Consider the following 26,562-nt stretch of genomic DNA (forward strand, 5'->3'; position numbering starts at 1 on the left):
TTTGTTGACTTTAGAATTGCATTGCAATTCAATTTTATTTTCTATCCACTTTGTTTTAGTGTTAAGGAATGACCAAATAGAGCATTGAGGATTATAAGATTGAGTGCCCAAGAATAGTAATCAAAAGTCTGCCAATAAAGATGCGATAAAATTGGATGAGTTGTTAATGTCTTAAGCAAATATTAGGAATTTAGGTACATATTAGGCAGATATTTAAAGATTCTATACATGTGTTCCCATGATGGGAGAGTAACACTTGGATAGAAAGGATGTTACCTAATTGTGATCATTTTGGGGAATATTGAGTGGGCAGGGTTGGGGATGGGAGTAGGTAGAGGTGGGGGTGACTGCAGTATAGTGTACAATTCACTGCAGCCCGCGTAGTCTCCCTAGCTCCTTCACGATTTTCCCTCTTCTTCAAAGTTTGTGTCAGGATGTCTTCCTGGTCGTTCAAGTGGAAATACACATTCCTAACAGCTTGATTGTGAGGAAAGTAATATTTTTAAAGGTATGGTTCAGTTTCAAGATGAACTTTTTGGAGCTCCGGAATGATTGTTAACCCCCACCCTCTCCCCGCCAAATTCAGCAAATGTAAGAAGCAAGGCCCATCAGAGAACTATTCCCAGGCACCAGCTCAAGGCGGAGGGCTCATGGGGAAGCTGAATGGCCTGCTAGGGCCCAAATCCGTTTTTGGCCTTTGCCCTAAAAGAGTTCCCTGATCAGAGTTTGGAAGGGGCAGAAAGGAGAGTAACTATCTGGAGCAGGTAAAGAGTAACAACGCCTCGGGGGGGTAAAATCAGAACCCCCACCCCCTACCCCACAACGCTTTCCCAAAGGTAGTAGGCTGAAAGGGGAAATTCCTCGCGGGCGCAGACTCCCTCGCAGCTCCTGAAAGGCAAGTTTCTTCGCAAGCATTAGCCACCTGTGTGAGGCGCTCCGGGTGGGAAAGGTGGTGTGGGAGAAGCAACAGCTCGGCCACACCGCTCGGGAGCTTTCCTTAGTGAGGCCGGCCGTCAAAATACCTCCAGAACTCAGAGCTTGGATGATACAGAGTCCCCTATGCCTCGTACGTCGCTAGGATCGTAGCCCAACATTCTCCAGGCTGGTCGGCTCTGGAGTCAGCTGAGGCCTCCGGAGTTTGCCCGGGGTCCTCCCTGTCCCCCCCCCCCCCCCCCCCCCCCCCCGAAGTAGAGCTCCCTCCTCGTTCCGCCCGCACACCCCCGGCGCGCTTCGGAGGCTTATCAAGCTCCCCGCACGCCCCGCAAGCTTCCTTGGGCGCCCGCCGCGAGGGACCCTGAGAGCTCAGCCGCTGCCTCAGAGCCCCCATTCACGTCCCCTCCCCCCGCTCCCCAGCCACCGCGCCTCCGGCTCTTCTACCCCGTGCCGCGGCGCCCACCGCGTCTCAGGTTTAATCCCGGGTTGGACCTGCTGGTTTGCTCTCCCCACTCTGAGCCTCACAGCCAGCCCAGAGAAGTGGAATCTGCACTGAAACTCTGGGTGGCTGAAGCCGGCGGACTGGGCATGCTCAGAAGCCAGGGCTGGCTTTGGTCTCAAGTAGGAAGCTTTGGCACTCGGGAGGCAGCGGCGACTTTGGGGAAAGTTGATCGGAGAGGGGAGGAAGCCCCAAGACGCGGAGCAGCGGCAGGAAGGAGCCCCCGGCAGCCCGGAGGAGCATGGGCACCTTGCGGGATTTACAGTACGCGCTCCAGGAGAAGATCGAGGAGCTGAGGCAGCGGGATGCTCTCATCGACGAGCTGGAGCTGGAGTTGGATCAGAAGGACGAACTGATCCAGAAGCTGCAGAACGAGCTGGACAAGTACCGCTCGGTGATCCGACCAGCCACCCAGCAGGCGCAGAAGCAGAGCGCGAGCACCTTGCAAGGCGAGCCGCGCACCAAGCGGCAGGCGATCTCCGCCGAGCCCACCGCCTTCGACATCCAGGATCTCAGCCATGTGACCCTGCCCTTCTACCCCAAGAGCCCACAGTAAGCAGGGGTGACGCGCCGGGTCCATGTGGCGCCCTGGCGGTGGGGAGCTGCGGGTCTCTGTATTGTCTGTCGGCCCCCGCCCCTCCCGCTTGCCATGTCTGTCCTCGTCCTCAGAAATGTTTCATTTTAACGGGCACTTCTTGCGGGGCTGTGCACGTTTCTCAGAGCCAGACTCACTGCACATACGTTGCCTTCGTGTCTTTGTCAGATGTCAAGGTATTATTTTTAAATATACATATACATTCGTATAAGCCACCTAGTGTACATAGAGTTTGAACGCGTCCCAGGTGTGTGTCCGACCGTGTGTGTGAGTGTGAGAGAAGAAATAAAAAGCCCCCCTGTCTCCCAAAAGCCCTGGCAAACCAGCCCAGCTGGAAAATCCTAAATGCAGGCTCATCAGACTTGAGATAAAATGCGTCTGATATCACCCATACTTTCTATGCTTTTGTGGCTCTCCCGGATTTCTCTACCTGCTGGCGCTTCACGCTGATACCCTTCAAACCTGACGTTCTTGTCATCATCAAAGTGTGAAACATAAGCAAATACGCATAGAAAAAGGAAGAATTTTTGATTTCCTGAATTGGATGACATTTACAATCCATAAATGGAAGACTAGTCTGTTGATTTTGAAGAAATATTTTTTTCATAACATATGAGGGAGAAGATTGCTTGTTTTCCTTAAGGAACGTGCATAATGTTACTAATGGAGCATCTCCATCTCCCAAGACGTGGTTGCTTGTTTCCAGGGTTAGATACAGATAAGCACACTTACCTTATTTAAAATGTGGACCCATTGTTTGCCTTACTCTTGGCTTCTAATGCAACCACTGTGGCATTGTTCTAGCCTTTTAGAGAACTGTGCAATTCTGATGTTAGTGGGCTTCATAACTTGGATGGAAAAAATTTAATGAAACTTGTTATACAACACTCAACTCAGAGTTTGTATAGAGAGTAAAGCTACAGGAACATGAGGTTAACAGAGAATGTGGGAGAGTACCCAAAAGAACGGCATTTTAAATTAATAGATAATAACATAATTGATAAAACCAAGGATGTTACTGCTTACTCTACTACTAACGACATCACATTGGCTGGATGGCACGTGTTACATAATAATGCAAGGTCCATCGAAACCCTCCACTTCATAAACACAACAAGTTAATATAAGGAGAAAGTAAATACTCGATTATCTCTATTTGTATTTATTGGATATTTTTTGGGGGGAATCACAGTGTGTACCAATTATTACTTTTGAAAACTTAGAGTTATACCTATACATGTTGATTCCCATGGAACATTTACTGTTCATGCAGGCTTAGTTTAGGGAGGAGTTTGTATTCTGCGAGGGAGGCGGAAAGAGACAATAAGGATAAACATTTCTGAGATTCCGACCTCACCAAATTGCCCTAATAGTTCAGCAGACTTAGGTCTGCCCTAGAACCCTGAGTGATCTGAATAAACTTCAGCTTTCTCTGGTAAATTAATTTGCAGTCCTGACATGCCTGACTGTTTTAGCTAACGAGGTACAGGACCATCTCTCCTGGGCCAAGTTGTGCATAATGAAAAAATAACTCAAAGACAGCTCTCTGCATCTTTAAACATTCCATAGGATCTCATTTTCGTATCTGCAGGACTTTTGAGTGACACAGAGCAAACTCTGCTTTTACAAAAAGACCATTTTAATAGGTTTCATAGTGAAGCATGTTCAAGCCAGCTGATAACTCCAGTTAAACATTCCATCAGAGATTTACAAGATTCTAGGCAGTAGGGAATGAACTATACAATGTGATAAGTTTAAAAGCCTCTTTGTACATGACTTGTAGAATAACTAGATTGAAAAACTAACAAACAGAAAAGGTCCAGAGTGGAAAATAAAGCTGGTGTGGCAAATGATTTACAGCGTCCCATTATATTACACATTTTATCTATCAAACAATGCTGTGTGTCCTGACACTGATTTCTTACTAATAACTTGTATTTTAAAGGACTCAGCTCTTAAGTTATTGCCGTGATGCTTTGGGTGACTCTGAATTATTTTATTGAGGAAAATGATAGAATGCCTTCCAAGCTTAAATAATTTTGGAAAAACATCTGTTCTTTTTTCACACTTACATAAAGAAAACTAGAAAAAAATTGGCTTGAGTAGTAGAAAGTGTACCTTTCTTAGGGAAAATAGAAGTACATTGTATTCAAAATGAATAAATCTTATGTTATTTGAATGGTTGTACAAGATAGCTCCACAAAGAGTTAAGAAAACCTGCCAAACCAAAGAAGACTTGTTTGCATTTCAATGTATTTCACTATGAATAATTTGATTACACAGACTTACTGGCAACAAGTGTTTGTGTCTTTATATTTCATCTTTACTACATCTTAAATGTAGCCATCTTTCTTAAACACACATATAGATTATTGTGAGTTCAAGTTAAAATGAAGGTATCTAAATAGACACATTAATTTTCAGCTCACATTCATGCTAGTTTTTGATTCTGTTTTTTTTTAGATGTAGGTAACTGCCCCACTAATGTTCTGTTCATTTATCTGATATATGCAAATATATCTGTTTAGTTTTTGCTTACTGAGGTTGCCTTCTGAGGATTATAATTTTTTTTTTTTTAGTTCTGTTTTCTTGGTAAATTTGGTCATTTAAAAATAGTATAAAATATAAATTAACTTAATAACTTGAATCATCTTAACATTTTTGGTTTGGAATTTTTCCTGTAATGTGGGAATTGGAGGGAAGGTTCTGTCAGATTCCAGCACACAGACAGGACACTCCTGCTATAACTGAGGTAGGAGGAGTGTTTTTACTGAGCTCTTTCACAATCTGTATACAGTACTTATGTGAAGCAAAGAACTGATGTAGCAAATTGGAATCTATATTCCACTGCTACCACATAACTCCTTGAGAATGTAAAACTACTAAACTATATTTGGAAATAAATTGAGCAAATAAACCCTTAAAATGAAAAACAACCTAAGCATTCATTATGTGAGATCAGATAGCCTGTTGATTGCCTATATAGAATAGTTCTTATGGACTTAAGTAATTTTATTTCATGAAGTTTCATTCCTGAAATTGATTCCATATCATGTTAGAACAGTCTCTGAAATTTTGATCTAAACCCCTTATCTTTTGAAAATATTCCCAAATCCTTTCCATTTTAATGTCACAGGGTTTCAGTCATTGCAGTTGGATTACATAGACTTGAGTTCCTAAAAGTTGTTAGTTTCTTTGTATTTTTGTAAGCTGTTGCTTTCACTCCAGAGGTAGCTGAATTTCAGAGAATTGTGACATGTTCTAGTTTGTTTCCTTTTTTTTCTTTGTTGTTGTTGTTGAGATGGAGTCTCGCTCTGTCACCCAGGCTGGAGTGCAGTGGCACAATCTCGGCTCACTGCAACCTCCACCTCCTGGGTTCAAGCAGCTCTCCCACCTCAGCCTCCTGAGTGGCTGGGATTACAGGCACGTGCCACCATCCCTGGCTAATTTTGTATTATTATTTTGTTTGTTTGTTTGTTTTAGTAGAGATGGGGTTTCACCATTTTGGCCAGGCTGATCTTGAACTCCTGAACTCAGGTTATCAGCCCACATGTTCCTCACAAAGTGCTGAGATTACAGGTGTGAGCCACCACACCTGAAGTACTTTGGAGGAGTTGAGGATAAAAATATTTATTTTTATTTTTAGGGAGGCATTAATTTTAAGAGATTATTTGATCTTTTAGACTTTATACTAACATTTCTTGAGAAAAACAAAATGTTCCAAAAAACTGTATATTAAATTCTGTTGGAAGTTGAGAGAATTCTAGAATTCTAGTGCAATAATAGATGGCATAATATAAAAACATACTATGTCTTGAAAGGTAGAAATTTGATTCCAAAAGTGCCCTGCATCTCAGTTCAATACTTCTATGGGATTGCCTGTGATGTGCAAAATATTTTAAGGCATTAGAGGTAAGAGCTACATAGGTCCTACCATCCAGGAGTGAACAAGGGGTTAACAGTACTGCACAAGTAAATATTCTAGAAAGTAGATAGAGTAAGGGAAGTCACAGGAGAGATAACTAAGACAGTTGAAAAATACAATCAAGCCTGTTTAGTTTTATGGTGTCAGAAACTCATGTGGAAGTAGAAGGGTTAAATGGCTGTGATTTAGGTGAGTGGAAATGAGAGGAAAGAGGGAGGGATAGAGATAGGGATTGGGGAAACATATTACAAGCCATTAGCAAAGTGACAGGACAGAAAAAGAAAGCAGGGCCTCTCTGGGAATTGGCAGCAACTGGTGGCTGTGCTAAAGTACTGTAGTGGGAACTGTGGAAAAGCAAGTTTAGGCCAGTGAGAATGAGAATCTCAGTTTCTATGATTTGATAAAGTAGGTGAGAGGGCATTCTTCTGGGTTTTAGAATAGCTAAGGCTCATTTGTGTGTGTGTGTGTGTGTGTGTGTGTATGTTTTACACCAAGGACTAATAGTTACCCACTAATACAGTTCTGAAAGCCAGAATATCAGTTCAGCTTTCTAACCCCCACCATCACAGTCCTGTTGATAGTTATAACTATACCAACTAGGTAAGAGTAGTTAATTTAAGAAAACAGCAGATGATTAGAAGTCTTAAAGAAACCAAGCTCCAAGTTCCTTTTTCCACTCACTTCCAAATGTTCCCATTGAAAATAATAGAATTTCATGCCACAGACTAGCACTGCAGATTCCTCACATACCTAGGCAAACTGAACATCATGAGAATTGAACCTGAAGTTGTTTTTTTGAAAGTCATCTTTCTTGTTTTTGTGGAGGAGTTAAATTCCAACCTAATGTTATTCTAATAGAGTTTCCAATATAAAGTTGTTTGTTAATTTGACATTATAGTTTATGCAATAGAATTGAAGTCCTGGAAGCATTTATAAAAATGTATAAGACCGGGGGCTAAAACCCTATTAGGGCATTTTGAAGCACACTCAAGTTGCATGCCCCCAAAATGGATCTTATAATGAAGATACTGGTAAGCCCTTAAATAGAATGGCTCTAGAAACTGCCTGAGAATATAAATGACCAGCTTCCTTGCTCTACTGGGCCACATTTCCAAGCTCCTGATACTTGTTCTTTGGATTCCTAATGGGAAAGGGTAGAAGAACACATATGATGTTTCTATTGTTGCTGTTTGCAGGTTATAAGGCATATGGACACATTTTTTTTTTTTCTGTCTGCCTAGCAGTGGAGGGTCTCCATGGTATCCTAGCAACCATATTCGAACTCCAGGATGCTGCTCTTTCTGCCATCTCTACCATAGGTGTTGCTGCCCATCCCAAGAGACTGGGTCTGTTGCTAGCATTCCAGATCCTCTAACTTGAACCTTTCAAACTCAGAGAATACAAGACAATGTGATAAATAAGCACATGCTGAGAGCAGCATTTACCAGTATGCTCAACAGCTTATTATGCAATCACATCCTTGGCATTTTGAATCCTAATCTGAATTGTTGAGCTGGTACTGTTTGCCACCCCTTCCCTGACAGCCCTTCTTTGCTTCCTCGCACTCAGTTCTGACACCGGTTCTGCTTCCCTCTCACCATCTTCTGTAACGACTGTGTTCCTCAGCATCTCCTTAACATTTATTTGCTGAGAAGTTCAGTGTGTGCAACCTGTTTGAACTCTGTAAGTATAATTTTGTTCGTAAGAGTGGAGGAATGTTCTCCCTCCAAAACTGTCATGTAAATATAAACAATAGCACAAAACTTCAGCTACACAAAACAGATGTTTAACGCAAGATGGAACTAATAGTACACTCTCAAAAGTGTCTTATTTCTGAATGAATTTTATAAGCATACTACTCTCCAGCTTTTTTTTTTTTTTTTTTTGCTTATAAAATTCATATAAGCATTCCTTCTGGGGGCTCTAGAGGAGACTCCATACCTTGTTTTTTTTTCAGCTTCTAGAGGCTGCCTGTATTTTAAGCATGAATTTTATAAGCAATGGAAAAAGCTGGAAAGTAGAGTGAGAAGAAGAAATGCATATTGAGGGGACAAGAAAGGGCAAAACGAGATGGGTATTGGTAAAGCTATGCCATATTTGCAAGGATGCTGGAAAATAGTGATAGGCTTTGTGTGCAGGAAAACAGGTGAGAAGACTGAAAAAGAACTTGCAAGTAAGATGGTACTTTATGGACGAAGACTGCCATAGAGAAGAGACATGCAAATTGGAGTATATCGAAGGCTTGTCTTCTTAGGGAGCTATACTGAAGATAGTTTCCCTTTAGACCAGTGCTTGTTTTGAATGCATTGTATTGTCCCTTTGAAATACTCCTTAATCTGACATCAGTGAGGACTTGGTGGTATTTGTGCAACCCACAGTGCAGAGGACAAGAATAAGGGCAACAACTCAGTGCCTCCTGTTTCTGGATAAAAAGGGTCAAGAATCACACTACTCATCATCATCAGATTGGGTAACATTTATGGAGCACTAACTCTGTGCCAGGCACTGCTCTTGTGCTTTCTATAGATTGCCTCTTTCATTGACTGAGTGATTCATTGATTGATTGATTGAGACAGGTTCTTTGTCTTACTGTCTAGGCTGGAGTGCAGTGACACAAGAGTAGCTCACTGCAGCTTCAAACTCCTGGGTTCAAGTGATCCTCTCACCTCAGCCTCCAGAGTAGCTAAGATTATAGGCACATAACACCACACCTGGATAATTTTTAAAATTTTCTATGGAGACAGGGTCTCGGTTGCACAGCCTGGTCTTGAACTTCTGGCCTCAAATGATTCTCCAGCATCTGGGCCTCCAAAGAAAGTGCTGGGAATACATATGTAAGCCACCGCACCCAGCCTAATCATCTATTTTTTAGGATGTACACAACCCTGTGAGGAAGATTCCAGATTATCCCCATTTCACAGCATGATAAAAAGAACTCTGGGGCGCAAAGAAGTGAAGCAACTTGCCCACAGTCACACAAGGTTGATCCTGCATTTGAGCTCCAGAGCTTTTCTCCTTAGCTGCTAGGCTGTCTTACTGTCCAAAGGGCCATGGGGATTAGGTAGTTGCAGGAAAACTTTATGAATAACATATAGGTTGTTCTCTGGGGTGTATCTGTTCACCAATAGTTAAATAGGAAGCAGAATGACACTGGGAATGTAGGATGGCAGTTCCCAAACTTTCCTGCACATTAGAATCACCTGGGGAACATAAAAATCCAATTCCTAGATTGTACCACAAACCAATTAAAATCAGAATGTCTAGGGGTTGGAAGCTACATATCAGTAATTTGTAATGAGTCTCCAGGTAACTTTAAAGTGCAGCAAAATTTGAGAACCACTCTGATAGGAAGATGACAAGGGGTGTGTGTGTGTGTGTGTGTGTGTGTGTCTTTGTATGGTGTGTGTATGTTTATGTGTGATATTAAACAAAAGACCAGGATAAAATGTTCATCTAAAGAGTTGAATGTCTCTATTGGCTAAAACCTTTAAGCACTAGGGGCCTGCAAAAGCATAGCTGGATTTTTTGCCAAATTATACATGTAGACAGTTTAGTTGACGCCTTCTTGTTTATTCTCCTAAATAAGTGATCATTTCCCTACCTAGCCCATTGGTTCTCAAACATAGCTGTATGTTACAATCACCTAGGGAGCTTTAAAACATATCTTTGCTGGGCACCACCTCCAGAGACTATGATTTAATTGCTCTGGGGTAGACCTGAGGTATAGGTATATTATCTGCACTCCCAAAGTGAATATAATATTCAGCCAGGGTTGAGAACCTCTGCTATGACCCATTCAATGTTGATTGTTACAGACTACTTGAATTCCTGTTCTTTGGGAAAGCACGTTTCTCGTTTCTTTTTGAGCAACCCAAATCCCTGGCTTGCAGTGGAGCCAGGCAGCTTCAGCTCTGCAATCCCCCTTGCGTCTGAATCTGTCAGTGTCACTTTAATCTCTGGGGTTACCTGTTAAGGACCTGGGGCACACAAAAGTGGCAGCAGCTCTGTTCAATGGGTAAATACGTTTCCCCTTTCCTGCCAGCCAGGGTTCCTGGCCAGTGTTCAAATGTGACACACACTAGGATCAGCCTTCGTCCCAAGTTTTTGTTTGTTTGTTTGTTTGTCTGTTTGTTTTTAAATTCTCGCTGAGGGCAGCTGCCTCTGTAACCAGATAGTTTCTTTGAGTCCCAGCTCCTGCTATCCAATGCTAAGTTGAAGGTGAAACAATGAAGAGCGCCTTTTGGAAGAGCAATCCTGGGCTTGTAGCGTCTCTCCTTCTGGTATGTGATGTCTCTGCAGCCAGCTACAGTTTTTTTTTTTTTTTTTTTTCCTACAGATATTTTATCCTTTTAAGGCAAACAGCATGAGCTCAGGCTGAGGAGTACTTTCTGAGGAGACTTCAGAGAAAGCAGAACTAGCACATCAACCTTTCAACCCCCTTTCCAGGTGGCTTGGTTTAAGTGGACAGATCTGGGCATTGCTGGCAGATGAGAGGTCTGAGATGACACCTGCAATAAAAGATCTTGGTGTGTCCTTCATGAAGACTTCCAGGGGAAATGAGAATTCCTGAACCCTGTGGTCAGATCTCACTGCTGCCCCTGTTGCCAGCTCTGCGTGTCTTTCCTGCCCTCTGTTCCCTTAGATCCTTGTTACAAACTCCTCAAGGTGTTGCCAGTGGTTTCTGATAGGAGCCTATTTACATTTGTAATTTAATCATTATCTTCTCAGTTGAGGATCAGCTAATATAGCACTTTATATAAACAATGAAAATAGCTAATATGATTGCAAATACTTTTTGATAAAAATAATCTTAGATTCGGAGTCAGCAAGGAGCTTTTCTGTCTTTTCCCCACTCCTAAAATATGAAAATGTATTCAGCTGACAGATAGTAGGTTAAAACAGAATAGATGTAATAAGGCTGCCCAGAGGATTGGTGACATTAATTATGCAGGGAAGTTAATCATAAGTAAAGTAAACACTTTCATTATAAATCCAGCTTCATGGAGTGCATTTGGTTATTGCACGTAATTGGGGAGGGATAAGAGGAATTAGAAACAATGAAAAACATGACCAAAAGCATGTGTTTAATTATTATGACTTAGCGGTTAGAAGCAGAATGATGGGCAGAAGTTGGTGGTAGGACACTGGGAAAATATCTGTGTCTTTGCAGTCTTTTATTCCAGCCTATGAAAGGATGGGAGTTCATATAAAAAGGAGAAATTAGTGACAATTTACTACCAAAATATACTACTTTCACCTGAATCAAAAATAAAATAATGTTAATTACTTTTGCCTTTCTAAAGATCATAAATGTAAATTAAACTTCAACAGATTTGCTTTAAGATAGATGTAATTTAATTCACTTCTACATAGAGGCGGAGAGAAAATAATGTAAGGTATTTACTTATGCTTTATGCCCAGCCAAAGCATAAGTAAATAGTTTACATTATTTTTATGGGATTATAATATACATCAAAACAGATCTAATGTTATTGACCTTGTAATATTTAGTTTCATTTTCTCACTTTTAGACTCTACCTACTGTTAAGTAACATTGTACTTCTTTGAACATGAAGTAATTACAGTATCAGCCAGTCAGTTTAATTTGGTTAATTGGATTGAATGTCAGTGATGACAAATACACTCTAGTTAAGCAAAATACTTGGACTATTTTCGGAAACAATTGTATTATGGTAATATCAAACTTTCACCAGATCTTGACCAAGGAATAAGGAGATAATGTGAGGAAAAAACGTATCTTCTGGGTATACTGTACATCATCTTAATGGTCCAGTTTTATCAGTAAATTATGGTTTTGACAATGCTTCTAAGTCTGGACTGAAAAGAAAGAAGAAAATATGGCCAGGACAAAAAAGAAAAATGCAAAATCTAAGTTTTGTTCCTCTGGAGTTATTGCTACAGATGGAAAATAGGGTGGGTTGGTCATAAGCTACTATGCCTGCAGGTGGCTGGCAAACATGCTGTAAAAGGAACACAGCTCCACATTTCCATCTTCCTAATACCCACCTTACCTAAATCACTGGTGACTAAGTAACACGTTTTGTATTAAAGCGAGTCAGAGAAGATAGCCTTAGATTAGATTTGTGCTGGTTTGACAGTGTCACCATATCCTTCATGGAGAAATATTAAACATCTGAAAGTGACAGGTACCATTTTGCTAAGCCTGTGTTGACAACTCATTATGTCAGTGGGCAGAGATAAATAAGAAAATATGCCTTGGAATGAACCGTAGAGTGTACACTGCATGCACTGTTGAGTACAAAACTTTATGTGAATCATGGTCTTCATTCTCAGTAATTGCTACTCTTTTATTTTGGAACTTTTGGAGGATATCAAAGCTTAGAAAAGTATGCCCAAAGACACTTAGAAAAGTAAGAGTAGTGTTTTTTTTTTTTTTTTTTTTTTTTTTTTGGCTGGGAGATCAATTCAGTGAGTTCCTCTCTGAGCAAATGGATTGTACTTAATGTAACTTTTTTTCAGTTCTGAATGTTAGAGGAAAATCTTATTCCCCCATAGTGTATGGTACAGTGCAAAATGAAAGTACTGCTCAAAGTTTGTAGTCATTCATTTAATACCTAGCTTTATAAAAATGTAATGTGAACTCCATCATACACTTGTATGAGCAGTGTTTCTTGTTATAGATCTGAAAAGCTTTAGAAATAATGTGAAAGACAGTATGCTATGATTTTTAAAAATAGTTTTAGCCTTGGTCAGGAAAAAGTCATTTTTCTCTCCGTCAAAATTTTACTTCAGATTTTTTTGTTCTTCATAAAAGGAAAATATGACTTGAAAAATTATAACTTGCCTGATTCTGCTTTCCAGATGTTTTACCATTACTTAGTATGGAGACCTGTATTCTCTTATTGGAAAAGAAGGAACTAAGTGAGAATTAAGTGATTCCCTGTTTATGTAGCACTGAATGGCATAAAAATAAATAGATGTTACTCTGAAACTGTCCTCATGGAGAGGAGTGGCAAATAAATAAAATAAGCTCACTGTGAATGAATTACCTTTTTTAACTTCTTGACACCGTTTACATACTTCATGAATTTATCTAGCCTTTGCCTTTCTGTTGGTTTGCTTAAGGCACTAACATAGTTATTTTCTGTTCCGTTTGGCTTTTGGTGAGAAATGCTCAACTTAATAAAAGTATTTTCTTTCTGATAGATAACAGCTAAAAGAGTGTAGCCCATGTCCTTTCCAATAACAATAATTGGAGAAAAAACTTCCAGAAATAGAGAATTTAGGCACTTAGAAGCATTATGTATATGTGTCTTTGGGTGTCTGAGTGTTTTTAAATAATTATAAATAACTTGTTTCCGAAAACTCTGATGTTTGAAAAGTATCCATTAAAATTCATATTCTATTCATTATATAATCACGATAGTTTTAGGCAACTCACACCCTTAGAAAATGGAGATCAGAAGAACCAATATTGAAATATTTTGGTGAATATACCAAATTTGTTGTGCAGACAGGTGAATCAAGTTGAACAAACAGATTACTAGCTCCTATATCCTGAAGTGTAAAAGCAAAAACACTGATCATCAAAGAGGAGGATACTCTTCCCGAGTGACCCTTTCTCATCTGAGGTTCGTCTTATCTTTTGGTGCTGCCACTGAAGTCCTGTGCTATGTAAGTCATCTATCATGATAGAACAGTGCTCCATCTTCTGGATTCTTAAGGATTACTGTCAGGGTGATGGATGGAAAATGGCTCAAGTATACATTTATTTGTCTTTTCAAGAGTGAGATTCTCTGCTAGATGGTCTTAGAGGTTATTAAAGAATATCTCAGCAAACCCTTGCTAGTGAGTTTTTAAATCATCTCAGACAGCTTTTCCCTCTTTCTTGACTCCGTTAATAGATTTCAACACTTCTTTTTGTAGTTCAATCCATTGCTTTATCATCATGAAAGGAAGAATATAAGATTAACAACTTCTCTTGCTCAAACTAGGCTCACTTTTTTTTTTTCTTCATTTTTCTTCTGGACCTAGAAACAATTTCTTCTCCACAGAAATCTTTGATAAAGGGAAATAGTAATTGTTACTTTTTAGCCTTGTCTTTAATGATCAATTATTGATGATGATGATTATAATGATAACTACTAAAATATTTATCTAACTGTATACCATATATGTGATCTCATTTAATTCTCATAGCAATCTGATAAAGTAGCTACTATTATCATCCCAATTTTTCATATGGAGAAAATGAAGCACAGAGAAATCAGGCAACTTGTCCAAAACAAAACAATGGACTGAAGTGCTGCAATGCGGGGTTATGTAAGCCCAGAGCTCATGCTCACTCTCTATACGCTGTGCTGTTTAGCTATTTGTTTCATCAACTCATTTTTAGCAGAAGTCTCTTGTGCAGTTTTGTTTCATTTATATAGACAGCTCTTTGGTAATTTTTAATGTACTGTATACCCATACTCATGATGGTCATGGGTACATTCTCTTTTAGAGACTAGTGTGCCTTAGTATCATGATAGTTCTTTCAATAATACTGTATTGCTACTATATTTACTTCTGATTTGTTGTTTTGTTTTGTTTTGTTTTGTTTTGAGACATGGTCTCACTCTAGTGCCCAGGGTAGAGTGCAGTGGTGCGATTTTGGTTCACTGCAACCTCCGCCTCACAGGCTCAAGTGATCCTCCTGCCTCAGCCTCCCAAATAACTGGAATTACAGGTGCATGGCACCACATCTGGCTAATTTTTGTAGTTTTTGTAGAGATGAGGTCTTACTGTGTTACTCAGGCTGGTCTTGAACCCCTGAGCTCGAATGATCCACCAGCCTTGGCCTCCAAAAGTGCTAGGATTACGGGGATGATCCACTGTATCCAACCTCTATATTCAAATTTTTATTAAACACAACTACATATACCTAAAGCATTTCTAGCTGATTCATACGTAGAAAGTTTTCCCCATCTTGTACTTGTGTATTTTGTTTGTTTTTAGTTTCAAATTTTTAAGTAGCATCTGCTTATTCCTCTTGAATCAGATTTCCATTTTGAAGAAACATTCCCTCAATTTTTCCAATGGTTTACTTCCTGACTTATTTCCCTCTTTTCCCTTAAATATTAATGTTCTTAATAGAAAATTTTTGAAAGTGTACCAAATGCTTTCTGATTCTTTATTCTAGCAATTAATACAAGTTTCTATGGATTGTTTTTCAGGTTTTTTTTTTTTTGGTTCATCATTTACCAACTATTTATTAAGGAATATAGGGTAGGACTATAGTATATGTGTCTTCTTCTCGCTCACATAGCATTGAATATGTGAAAATTAGTGGTTGTAGGTAATATGCTAAAAAAGACACTCCCTTGTTTCTTCCAACATGGATTGGACCCAGCATTCCTAGGTTGGAATTGTGCTTCCACTACTCAGTGTTTGGGTTTGTGGTGCTGTGTACATTTTTTCCATATCCATCAGAGTTTGAATTTCTGTATTTTGATTGTTATTGGTTAACAACTACTTCCCCCAGAAAGTGGTAGGTTACATGAAAACAAAGTCAATTTCTCTGTTGCTCCATGTTACATCCTTGGAGCCCAGAAATGGGATGGCATACAGTAGTTACTTAATATATATATGTATATATTGTCAAGTGAAGCACAAGATAAAACCACTTCATGTTTCTGGCCTTTAGATACTTCGGTTTTTAATTTCCAGGTTTTTTTTATTATTATTATACTTTAAGTTCTAGGGTACGTGTGCATAACGTGCAGGTTTGTTACATATGTATACTTGTGCCATGTTGGTGTGCTGCACCCATCAACTCGTCAGCACCCATCAACTCGTCATTTACATCAGGTATAACTCCCAGTGCAATCCCTCCCCCCTCCCCCCTCCCCATGATACGCCCCCGTGTGTGATGTTCCCCTTCCTGAGTCCAAGTGATCTCATTGTTCAGTTCCCACCTATGAGTGAGAACATGCGGTGTTTGGTTTTCTGTTCTTGTGATAGTTTGCTAAGAATGATGGTTTCCAGCTGCATCCATATCCCTACAAAGGACACAAACTCATCCTTTTTTATGGCTGCATAGTATTCCATGGTGTATATGTGCCACATTCATGCTGCTATAAAGACACATGCACACGTATGTTTATTGCGGCACTATTCACAATAGCAAAGACTTGGAATCAACCCAAATGTCCATCAGTGACAGACTGGATTAAGAAAATTTCCAGTTTTAAACATTGGAAACCTGTGTCACTGAGCTCAGTGGAATTTCCAAGCATGTTTGGTATTGCATTTGGATGCTTTGGGATGCCTTTGTGGATTGCCTGTGCTCCATATGGTCATGATGGCCACTATCACTCCATACTGTCTTTATCTAGCCTATACCCCTTGTTTACATTACTGGCCTGCCCTCTGAAGGCATTTTCGTTTTTCAACTTGGGATTACAGTCATGAAAAGTTCCTTCTAGTTTGAATAATCTGTGATTTGTAATGCCTTTCCAAGGAAGCACACTTGTTCTCCAACACTAATAAATTTGTAATCCCAAACTCTGCAACATAAAATCTCATAAATTGGTTAATCTTAAAAATAAGATAGACTGATTGCTAATAAGTACAAGCATGAGATTAGTGGAAACAGAAGAGAATCTTTTCAAATTCTTACTAATTTTATTTTGCAGACACAGCCAGAACACGCACTAAGAAAATCCTTTCAAATTTAGATATAATTTTTACTCTCCCAAAATTCTTAAAGATTTAAAATTATGAGTTGGTAGAGACCATTAATCTCGTGAGGAAATACTTTTTAACTAAGTGCTTGCCTTCACATTAATCAAAATAAACCCAGGAAAAATGTAAAGGTGGAATTTGCTTGTATATTCTCTTTTAGCTCTTCAGGATGGAAACTGGGAACACCTAATGCTATAAAAAACTTTTCACCTCGTCTAGTCATAGGCTTATGTGAGTATCTGAAGTTATTTTTCCAGGTGACCTATTTACTAATGCAACTATAGATTTTGCACCATATTAAGTGGCTAGAAAAATACATATGTGTATGATTTCATTTATGTCTCACAATATCTGAATACATAATGGAAGACAGATCATCACTGTTGTACAGATGAGAAAATTAATGATCAAAGAGGTAAGGTAATATAACCTTAATCTAATAGTTCTTAAATGTACTGTAAACTCAGTAGGTCATCAGACCTAGTTCAACCCATTCTTCACACTCTGTGGAGCATTAATGTACTCAGGAGATTACCTGGAGAATCCACTGAGTCCTGTGATTCAACAATGCATTTATGGAAATTGCAGTAGGTAAGCTCAGAACACGGCATATTCAATGGATAAGAGAATGGGTTCTAATTTAATTGCTACTTTACTACTAACTAAGTGTGTAATATTGAATCTGTGTAATCTTCCATGTTTTTACTATAAATGAGGATTATAACATATATCATGATTAGAGATAATGCTTGTGAATCCCTCAGCACAGTGCTCAAAACATAGTATGGGGCTAAATAAACAGTTGCTGTTGAGGTTCTCATTACTATCATAATTTTTATTAGTTTTGTTAAACCATTTTCCGTTGTTAAAGTTCTGTGTACTTATCTAAACCAAATGGAAGAGCATGAGATGGAAAGAAGTTCAGTAATGACAAGGTCCTGGAGCAGAGCCCAGCACAACCCAGCTTGGCTTTACTGAGTATGACTCAGAGGAAGATTGAGTGACAGAAAGGATCCTACACAATTTCTGTGTGGGATAACTGTGGGCAAGAAGGGTTGAATATAGGCAAGTGTGAAGTTCCATAATAACGTTGTTTATTTTATTCAATGAGCAGTTATAGGCCTACCAAAAATTTAAGAATGGATTGATGAAGTTTGTACTGAGCACTATGTATTTAAACAATGCTAAAAAAACCATGAAAATAATTGTATTATCCCAAAGGAAAGCTGTCTATGCTCTAAAAGACAGGAAGTATTAATATTTAGTGGTTATTCTGTGCAGATACATGTATGTGAAATTATAGTAATGTTGTTCATAACATTTATTTTAACATTTGCAGCCACTATATAATGTAGACTATGGCATTGCTGCTCTGGAGGAAAGTTTTAAAGACCCACTGCTTTAATGATTTGATTTCAATCCATCAAAAGTATTTAAAGAAAAGTAGCTTTTCTGTTTCTTGAAATGTTTGCATAGAAGTCATTCACTAGTGATGGATTTCTATTTGAAAACCATTCATTCCCAACTTGAATGTTTTCTGTCCAGACCAAGAAGCTATCATACGTTGAACATAATCTTAGCTTATAAATGCTTTCTGTTAATGACCTTGATACTGCATCTCAAGATGTCTTTTCAAAAACAATATGATTGTGGGTAAAAGCAATGATAACAGCCCTGCTTGCCTGTAGAGGAATACATTAATGGTCTTGGACATATTCTTGACAGTCATGGTGATGAGCTGATAATGGAATGCTTCAGAATAAAAATAAAAACAGTAGTTTATTTTGAGATGTGTCACGTAATACAAGAAAGATTATTTGTAACAGCTTTATTGAAGTACAATTTGTATACCATAAAATTTACTTGTATACATGTAAAATACAAGGTTTTTCACTACGTTGATAGACTTGTATGACCATCACCACAATCCAGTTTTAGAACATTTCGATTACCTCCCAAATTTCCTAGAACCCAATTGCAGTCAGTCGCTGCTCCACCCCCAGGCCCTGGCAACCACTAATCTGCTTTCTTTATTTATAAATTTTCCTTTTCTGTACCTTTCATATAAATAAGCATTTTATTTTACAAATATGAATTTACTTGAATGACTATGTGACACAATTTATAGCTTATTCAATGAAGTTTAGAATACTAAGGTTGTATTTGGACCCAGGGCATTTGTTGTTATATTGGACACTAAATCTCATTAGCGTCAGACAAGCTCAATCATGGCCTAGTTTTTGTTGTTGTTTCTGGAGGATTGAAGCATTTAGTTTTGTACCTAGATCAGGTATAGTAGTGTATTAATGACCTGATTAGCAGTAACAACAGCAGTAGTAGCAGGTTGCCATTTATAGAATACTTACGGTGTTCAGGCATTCTACTGAGGATTACTATACCTTTTGCCTCTAATCTTCATAAAAGTTCTGAAGTAAAGGGAGTAATTGCTTCATTTTAGGGACAGCAAAAATAAAGCAAGCTCAGAAAAGTTAAGTAATTTGCCGAGATAACCTGATGCTGCCTGTGCCTATACTAAGAATGATTAATCTTGAGGTATTCTGGTAAGCAAACTGTATGGCTTATGCTTTTCTACAGCTTTACAGTTCTTTCCATTTTCTTCAGCACTAAGATTTTTCCTTGAAATTACCTTCCAACTTGCTCTTTTTACTTCCTGTGCAAATTCTACCATGAAGTATTAAAAGAACAGAGTGAACAGGTTAAAGATAAGCACTGATCCCTGAGGTGAATATAGAATTGATCAGGGAGCTGTTTGTGAAATGAGAGAGGCAGAGAGGAAAGAGATTTGATTCATGAAATAAAGGAATGGAGAAGCATACATGAGAAAAATGTAATACAAAATAACTTTATAGGCTTAGAGAGAAAGGGAGAAATTTCAGTTCTTTAGATGTGTCTGAGGTGATGATTTCATGAAGAAAGTGGAGGGTTTCAATTAAACCTCTCTTTTGAATAGAAACGATTTTAAAGGAAGAATTCTAATGGGTTCTTGTGCCAGTGAGGCTGAAAGCAGATGAAGAAGATGAAATGGTCTCTAATGTCGGTGGTCCCAACCCCAGTGGGTCATAGCTGATTTAGGTGGCTGAAGCTGACTCCACTTTGTCTCACTAAGGATCCTGGCTTGCTAACTGGCTGGCTGTGTTTCCCAGAAGCCTTTGCTCTGATGCCTATCAGTCCTTCCTGGTGCAAAGGCTTCTGGGTTATGAGCCAACTGGGGATGCTGCCAAATCTGTTGCCTATTCAGCAGTGAAATGAGGTAGCACTGTTAGCTTGTTTTCTTATTGTGCAGGTACCAGAAATGAAGTTTCAGTGTGAGAGAATAAAGAATAGTCTTACTTTGAGGATTCACTGGATACTGATAAAAGGAATTTCATAGACAATAAACTGTTCCATGTGTTTACAGTAAGTTGAGATTTAAGATTCAGTGACAGGTTTTTATATTTAAATAAGTAATAGTGAACAATGTTTGTAGGTGGGAACCAGCTTGGATAAATAACTAGGTACAAAGCAATTAGGAATTCAAAATATTAGAGGTATACATATGTATACACATAAAGGATTTAGAGGATTTTATAAAAATGCATGTGATGCAACAGGATTTTGAAAACACACTATAAATCATTGTGCAGGTTGATACTATTTCTATGTGTTTTGTTTGTTTGCAGAGTCCAGAATGGTGAGCAAAGCCTAAAAGATATAGAGACCATGTGGTTCTCAAAGCATGAGCCCTGGACTAACAGCTTCAGCATCACCTGGGAACTTGTTAGAAATGCAGATTCTGAGATAGCTCTCCAAACTCTTTGAATCAGAAACTCCGGGCGAGGGCTAGCAATCTGTATTTTAACCACTGCTCTAGGTGATTCTGATGTGCCTTAAAAGTAGAGAACCCCTGGAATAATATAGGATGGGAATTTAGAGCTGAATGTGGCAGACTGTATCATGAACACTATTGGAAGCAGTTTATCCTAGTGCCCAAAATAATAATGGAGCAGAGATTTATAGTTAGGAGCTGTCTCTCCTTGCACTTTGCTAGTACTTGACTTGAGATATATATATATATATGTGTGTGTGTGTGTGTGTGTGTATAGCTTGATATATAATATATATAAAAATATATGTATATTTCCCTTTTATTATTCTTGTAGCTCTCAGCTTCTAACAGTTCTTTGCACTGAGTCTGTACTTGAAGATGAATGAACATAACAATTGAGACAGAGTATTAAATCTTAGTGTTAGCAATTAGGAAACAAAACAGAATATACAGAATATATCAGTGTTCTCTGTGTTTTCATTTTGTATGGATTACTTATTGAATGGGTCATGTTTGGTTTTGAGCTATGAATATAAGAAATTCTAAAAATTAAAATACATGCTAGACAATTAAAATCTGTAATATAAATGCATAATTCTTACCTGAAGCCTTTGGATCCCAGTGTGCTTTAGAATCCAGATTTTTTTTTTTTTCTTTCAGGTTTTTGAAAGGTATCATGAAAGATACACATAGAATGGATTCTGTAACACCCACTGGGGGTCTAGGACTGCGCTGCATAAAAAACATATCTACATTTCTTCAGCAAAACATATGAATATTTACCGAAATAGGAAACACAAAAGATACTGAAACCCTTGTGGTCAAATTAGGTTGGGTTTTGTGAACAAGTGAGTTTCTGCAAACGTACAAAGCTTTGGTGTTTAGAGTTTTGGTTTTGGCTTTATGTGTAAGGGTTTATAGACCTTGCAGTCTATAAGCAAAACTAACATTTATATTTCAGAGTTTTTTTTCATCTTCAAAAGCTACATTAGTCCACAATTAGCATTTGAGGCACTTGAAGCTTAGGGAAATTAAGTAACTTGATCAAAGTCACAGCGCTGTATACAAATAAAAGCTGAATTTGAACTTGGGTCTGACTGAATCCACATTCCTTACTGTTTTCCCTACAGAGCTCTGTTCCTTAAAATCACCCGTTACAGATAAAAAAGGCTATAAAAGTTGCAAAGTGTATCCCTTTCATTATATAATTAATGACAAAGACGTCTAGAGGGTTTGTGATCTATAGTAACATCACTGCTAAGGGGCACATTCAGAATCTAGGTCTCTTAATATCTGGAATATCTGGTTCTGTACTCTCTCATTTTCCATGCGGACTTATAGTTTCTGGATGCTTCTAAATTATTGTTCTCAGAAATCATGGTTGTTGCAGAGGTAAAGGCAGTTTTCTTCAAGTTTTTCTCTTCTATATGAACTCCCAAAATGTTTTGGTCAAACAGTGTGGCTCTCCATGTTTTTGTAATCAAATATCTAAATGCTGGTAGTGTACACTTAACTCAGGTACGAGCGGAGGGCTTTATTTACTTGGCCACAGCTAGAGTGTATTGTAATTCCCTGTTTCCTTAGTTTCCTTGAAGAGTAAAGTAAGCAATTTCATTTAAAATTAATAGCCCCAGTCTTATTTTTACCTTATTCACTTAGGAAAACCTTATAGTTAACAGCAATTGCAGTTATTTTCAGCACTATTTCAAGGGAATTCTTTGATAGCAGTCAGACCGCGTGCCCAGCTTTGCTGCTCAGACAAACTCAAGTATTGGCGCAGTGTGATACTCAATACTGGGGAACTGCATTCTGAGTCAAAACAAATTAGTTTACTGTCGGCTTGAGGACTTTACAGACTTACACACCTTCCCGATGAGATTTGTAAGAATAAATTTTTGTAAATCAAGGGTTTGAAGCCTCCTAGTGAAATTCACATTTAAGGTAGGAACAGCATTCTTCATTTTATTGAAGGCAAATGATTCAGGAAAAATAAATTGAGGGCTTTGGGTAGGCTAAAAGCATCTGGAAAACTTTAGATGTATTGTTTTTACCTCTTGTTTCAGAGATAGAAATGTAACGTTTTTAATCATGAGCTTTTATGTTTTGTTTGTGCTTGAATTTATGTGTTATATGCTCCCATAAAAGTTGTGTCTGTGATATCATTACATAAGAATTAGAAATAGGCAACTCTTTTTTGTTTAATAAATTTAGTAAAGTTTTTTTTAAAATGGTAGATAAAATTAAGGCACAGCAGTTCAAGAGGGATAGAACTGGAAGGAAAGGGAAAGAGGAGGGAGGTGAAAGAAGGAAAGATGGGGCTTTGAAACTGATCCAGAACTCTGTGTAATGAGCTCTTGGTTCCTCATCCCACATTTGTCTAGTCATTGAAGGTAGAAATTAACTCTTATGTTGCACTTGTCCATGAACTAAAGACTGAGCCTGTGTTTAGATGCTTAATTTTTAGGTCAGTAGCCCGGTTGACATTCCTACTAGCCTCATGGTTGCAGAAACTTGATAGTTAGTAGACCATGGTGGTTTATTGTATGGGCTCTGGAGTCAGAGAAACCTGAATTCAAATTTGAGTTTTGACGGTGCTTGTGCCCTTCACCTCTCTGCACCTTGGATTTCTCATCTATAAAATGGGAGGCAGCAGAGTATACCAGGTAAGAGCATGGTCTCTGGAAGTACACCTCCCATTTGGAATCTCAGGCCTGCCAATTTAATGCTGTGTTACTTTAGGTAAGTTATTTAACAGCTCTGTGCCATAGGTTCTCCTTCTGTAAAACAGAGACAATAATGGTGTCCCAGATTTCTGTTAGGAGAATTACACAAGATTATATGTGTAAAGCTCTTAGACCATGCCTCACAGATAGAAAGCACTCAGCAGATGCTAGGCCTCCTCTTCATTCCGCTAGCCCAGTGACTTTCAACTGGGAAAGACTGCTTCCCAAGGGTGTTTGGCAATGTTCTGGAGACATGTTGCTTGTCACAACTGAGAAGAGGGTAGATGCCAGGGATGCTGCTAAGTATCCTACAATGCACAGAACCGTTTTCATAACAAAGAATTATCTGTCCCAGAATGTCAATAGTGCATTAGCCTGTTTGGAAATCTAGTTCCCTCTACCCTAGATTCCATAACTGTCCCTCTGGTACCTACAGTGGACCTTCCCCAAATGTTAGGTCTCAGCCTAGTGGTCTGTTCCCTGGTATCTTTTCTGGTTGGCTCAGATACTGCCATGGGTACATATATTGCTGGCTGGCCATCTCAATGATGACTTTCCTGCGGTGGGGATCCGAATAGGAGGAAAACATGCAGGCTGCAACCTGAAGTGTTTTTTTGTTTTTTTGTTTTTTTTTTTTTTGACAGAGTATTACTGTTGTCAGCCAGGGCTGAAATGATGCAGTGGCATGATCTTGGCTCGCTGCAACCTCCACCTCCCAGGTTCAAGTGATTCTCCTGTCTCAGCCTCCCCAGTAGCTGGGATTACAGGTGCACGCCACCACACCTGGCTAATTTTTGTCTTTTTAGTAGAGATGGGGTTTCGCCATGTTGCCAAGGTTGGTCTCAAACTCCTGGGCTCAAGCAATTCATCCGCCTTGGTTTCCCAAAGTGCTTGGGATTATAGGTGTGAGCCACCACATCCTGCCTTTTGTTTGCATCTTAGTACTAGTATCAGAGCGTTTGTGGCTAACAGACTGATTAGCAGCCCCACTTTCTGTTACTCCCATCTTCTTACTTCCTTTCCGTAGGGTTTTTCTCTTTGTCCAAAGTTCCAACAAGCACTGCAGTGCCCACCCTCCTTCAGAACAGCTCATCTCCCAGGAATTTTTAATGCAGAGTACCCTCCTGATAGACATAGATCTTTAGTTGAATTCTGTACTCAAACTTCTGGATGGCCCACAGGCAGGAATGGACAGAGGCCATTTTCTTCTTCCAGAGAGATTTTTATCTCTCAACTTTCAATGCTTTAACTCTTTTTTGGATCCTGGCATGATTCTTGAGAAATGATAGGTCTTGGGCTAGCTCTTCTGGATCTCCTCCACCCCCAATTAACTGGAAAAAAAGCCAACCTTCTTTTCATGGGAAGTATCACAGAAAGATCATGGGTTTGGGGGTCCTCTCACTTGTGTTGAAGTTCTCACTATGCCCCTTAGCTCCTATGTGAGCATGGATGGATTATCATTAATCTCTCTTTCATTAGTTTCTTTTTTTTTTTTTGCTAAAATATCACTAATAATACATATCTGAGAGATTGTTAGGAGAGGTAGTATGCATAGTGGTTACGAGCATGGCCCTTGACGCGTAGCTGTGTTTGAATTCAGGCTCTACCACTTTCTAGTTGTAAGTTCCTGGACAAGGTACTTCTCTGCGCCTCGGTCTCATCTTCACATCTATCAAATATGTATAGTACTGATATCAGAGCATAGTTGGGAGGATTAAATTGGGAACTGTATGAGAGTTTTTCATTTACCTATTCCTTCACCTTTCCCATGTCCCAGAGGTCCTGAATTGGAGAGAGTGTGGATTGGGTTGTGAGTGGCAGAGCAGGCCAGAGCAGGTGGGTCAAGGTGGACTGGAATGGAGCAAAGTGAATTGGTAGAGATATTCCTCATAAAGGCGGGTCACTGAATATGTGGAAGGATGAAAGTGAGAAAATGTGGGCCTGTGTTAGCTTTTTTTTTTTTTAGAAGCAATGACTTTGGTAAAAGAAGTTATACATATATGCTTAAACAGAGTACATAACTTTTGACATGGTCTAACGGGGAAACAAACCAACAAACCCTTAAACCCTCAACTTTTTGAAATTGTCAAGCTGTCCATGAAGGGCTCTTTACAAGTTTTAAAGGACACCTGTATTCCATGCAGATCCTCTTGGTTTCCTTTTAAAATCCCCACATGCCATTCCCCACTTTAAATCCACTTTTGCTTCCCATATCCTGCACTGGCCACTCTTCTTTCGTGAACTTTCCTTGGGTAACTGATGGTTTTTCAGGCATTGAGAGAAAGCTGGAAGCATCTAGGAGATTCTACCCACCCCAGGGCAAACCTTGCAGTTGCTCACATATGGGAGCATAAAAGCATAAAAGCCTAGCTCCCTTGCCTCAGAGAGTTGTAATTTTTCCTCCAGAGTTCCCTTGCTGCACTCTGTGAAACCCATTCTATAGAACTTTGCCTGAAGTTGCACCTTGCTTGGCTTCTTTTTCTGGGGAGCACTTCCTTAATAATTTCTTGCATGTGAACTCTTGTCTCGGGATCTGTTTCTGGGGACTTTAAAGGAGCCCTTCTCTGAGGCTACTTCATATAGGAGCCTCATACCAACACGAATCCTCATTCCTAAGGAAGATCACCCTGTAGTGAGGGGCAGAGACGGGGAAAGAATTAAAGAAGTTATTTTTACACATTATACGGTAAGACAAAAGTACCCATTTTATAATTTGACATGGCTGTAGGTGGTTAGGTTAAATTGTTTTTGCCTTACATACCAGCTTTCAAGACACACACACACACACACACACACACACACACACACTCTCTCTCTCTCACATGAATTTCATTTTAATAACTAGCATTGCAACACTGTATTTATTTCTCTAGTTTAAGGAGGTGTTTGTGGACTCTCTTGGGAATCTAACTAGGATTTATCTTCCTTATCCTCTGGGAAAATGTGTTCCTAACCTGAAATACTTGACCTGAGGGAAATGGTTTAGTAATGTAGTAGAGATAGATGACCTATATTGAGGTATTTTTTTTTTTAACCCAGGACTCTGTGGAATAAAGTTAATGAGGAAAACATTCGTGTGCCCACCCTGAGCCAGGCACTCTGCTAGATGTTGCTGATAAAGAGACTGTCATTAGAATGTGTTCTTCTCCCTGGAAATGTGTAGGATGTCAAACAGAGGACTCTCTGTTCCCATGTAATAACATTTTTTAATCATATACTTTGCTGTGTGTATAATTTTAGTCATTGTGTTTGGCTCATTGTGAGCCCGTTTAGTGAGAAAACTTAATGCCTTCAGTTTGTGATTATTATTATTTTTTTATTTATTTGGGACAAGATCTTGTTCTGTCACTTAGG

At 39.1% G+C, this 26,562-nt stretch overlaps 1 protein-coding gene across 1 annotated transcript in view; it reads left to right on the forward strand.

Moving 5' to 3' along the window:
* Positions 1-1,569: 1,569 nt before the first annotated feature.
* PRKG1 (protein kinase cGMP-dependent 1) overlaps positions 1,570-26,562 on the forward strand; it is a 1,246,104-nt gene continuing 1,221,111 nt past the window's right edge. Inside the window, exon 1 of the mRNA XM_023225157.2 lies at positions 1,570-1,984. Coding sequence (XP_023080925.1) covers positions 1,674-1,984 — 311 coding nt within the window. The 5' untranslated portion in view covers positions 1,570-1,673. The remainder of the gene's footprint in view (positions 1,985-26,562) is intronic.

This window comes from Piliocolobus tephrosceles, chromosome 9 (assembly GCF_002776525.5).
Source record: "Piliocolobus tephrosceles isolate RC106 chromosome 9, ASM277652v3, whole genome shotgun sequence".
In the NCBI taxonomy this organism is placed as follows: domain Eukaryota; kingdom Metazoa; phylum Chordata; class Mammalia; order Primates; family Cercopithecidae; genus Piliocolobus; species Piliocolobus tephrosceles.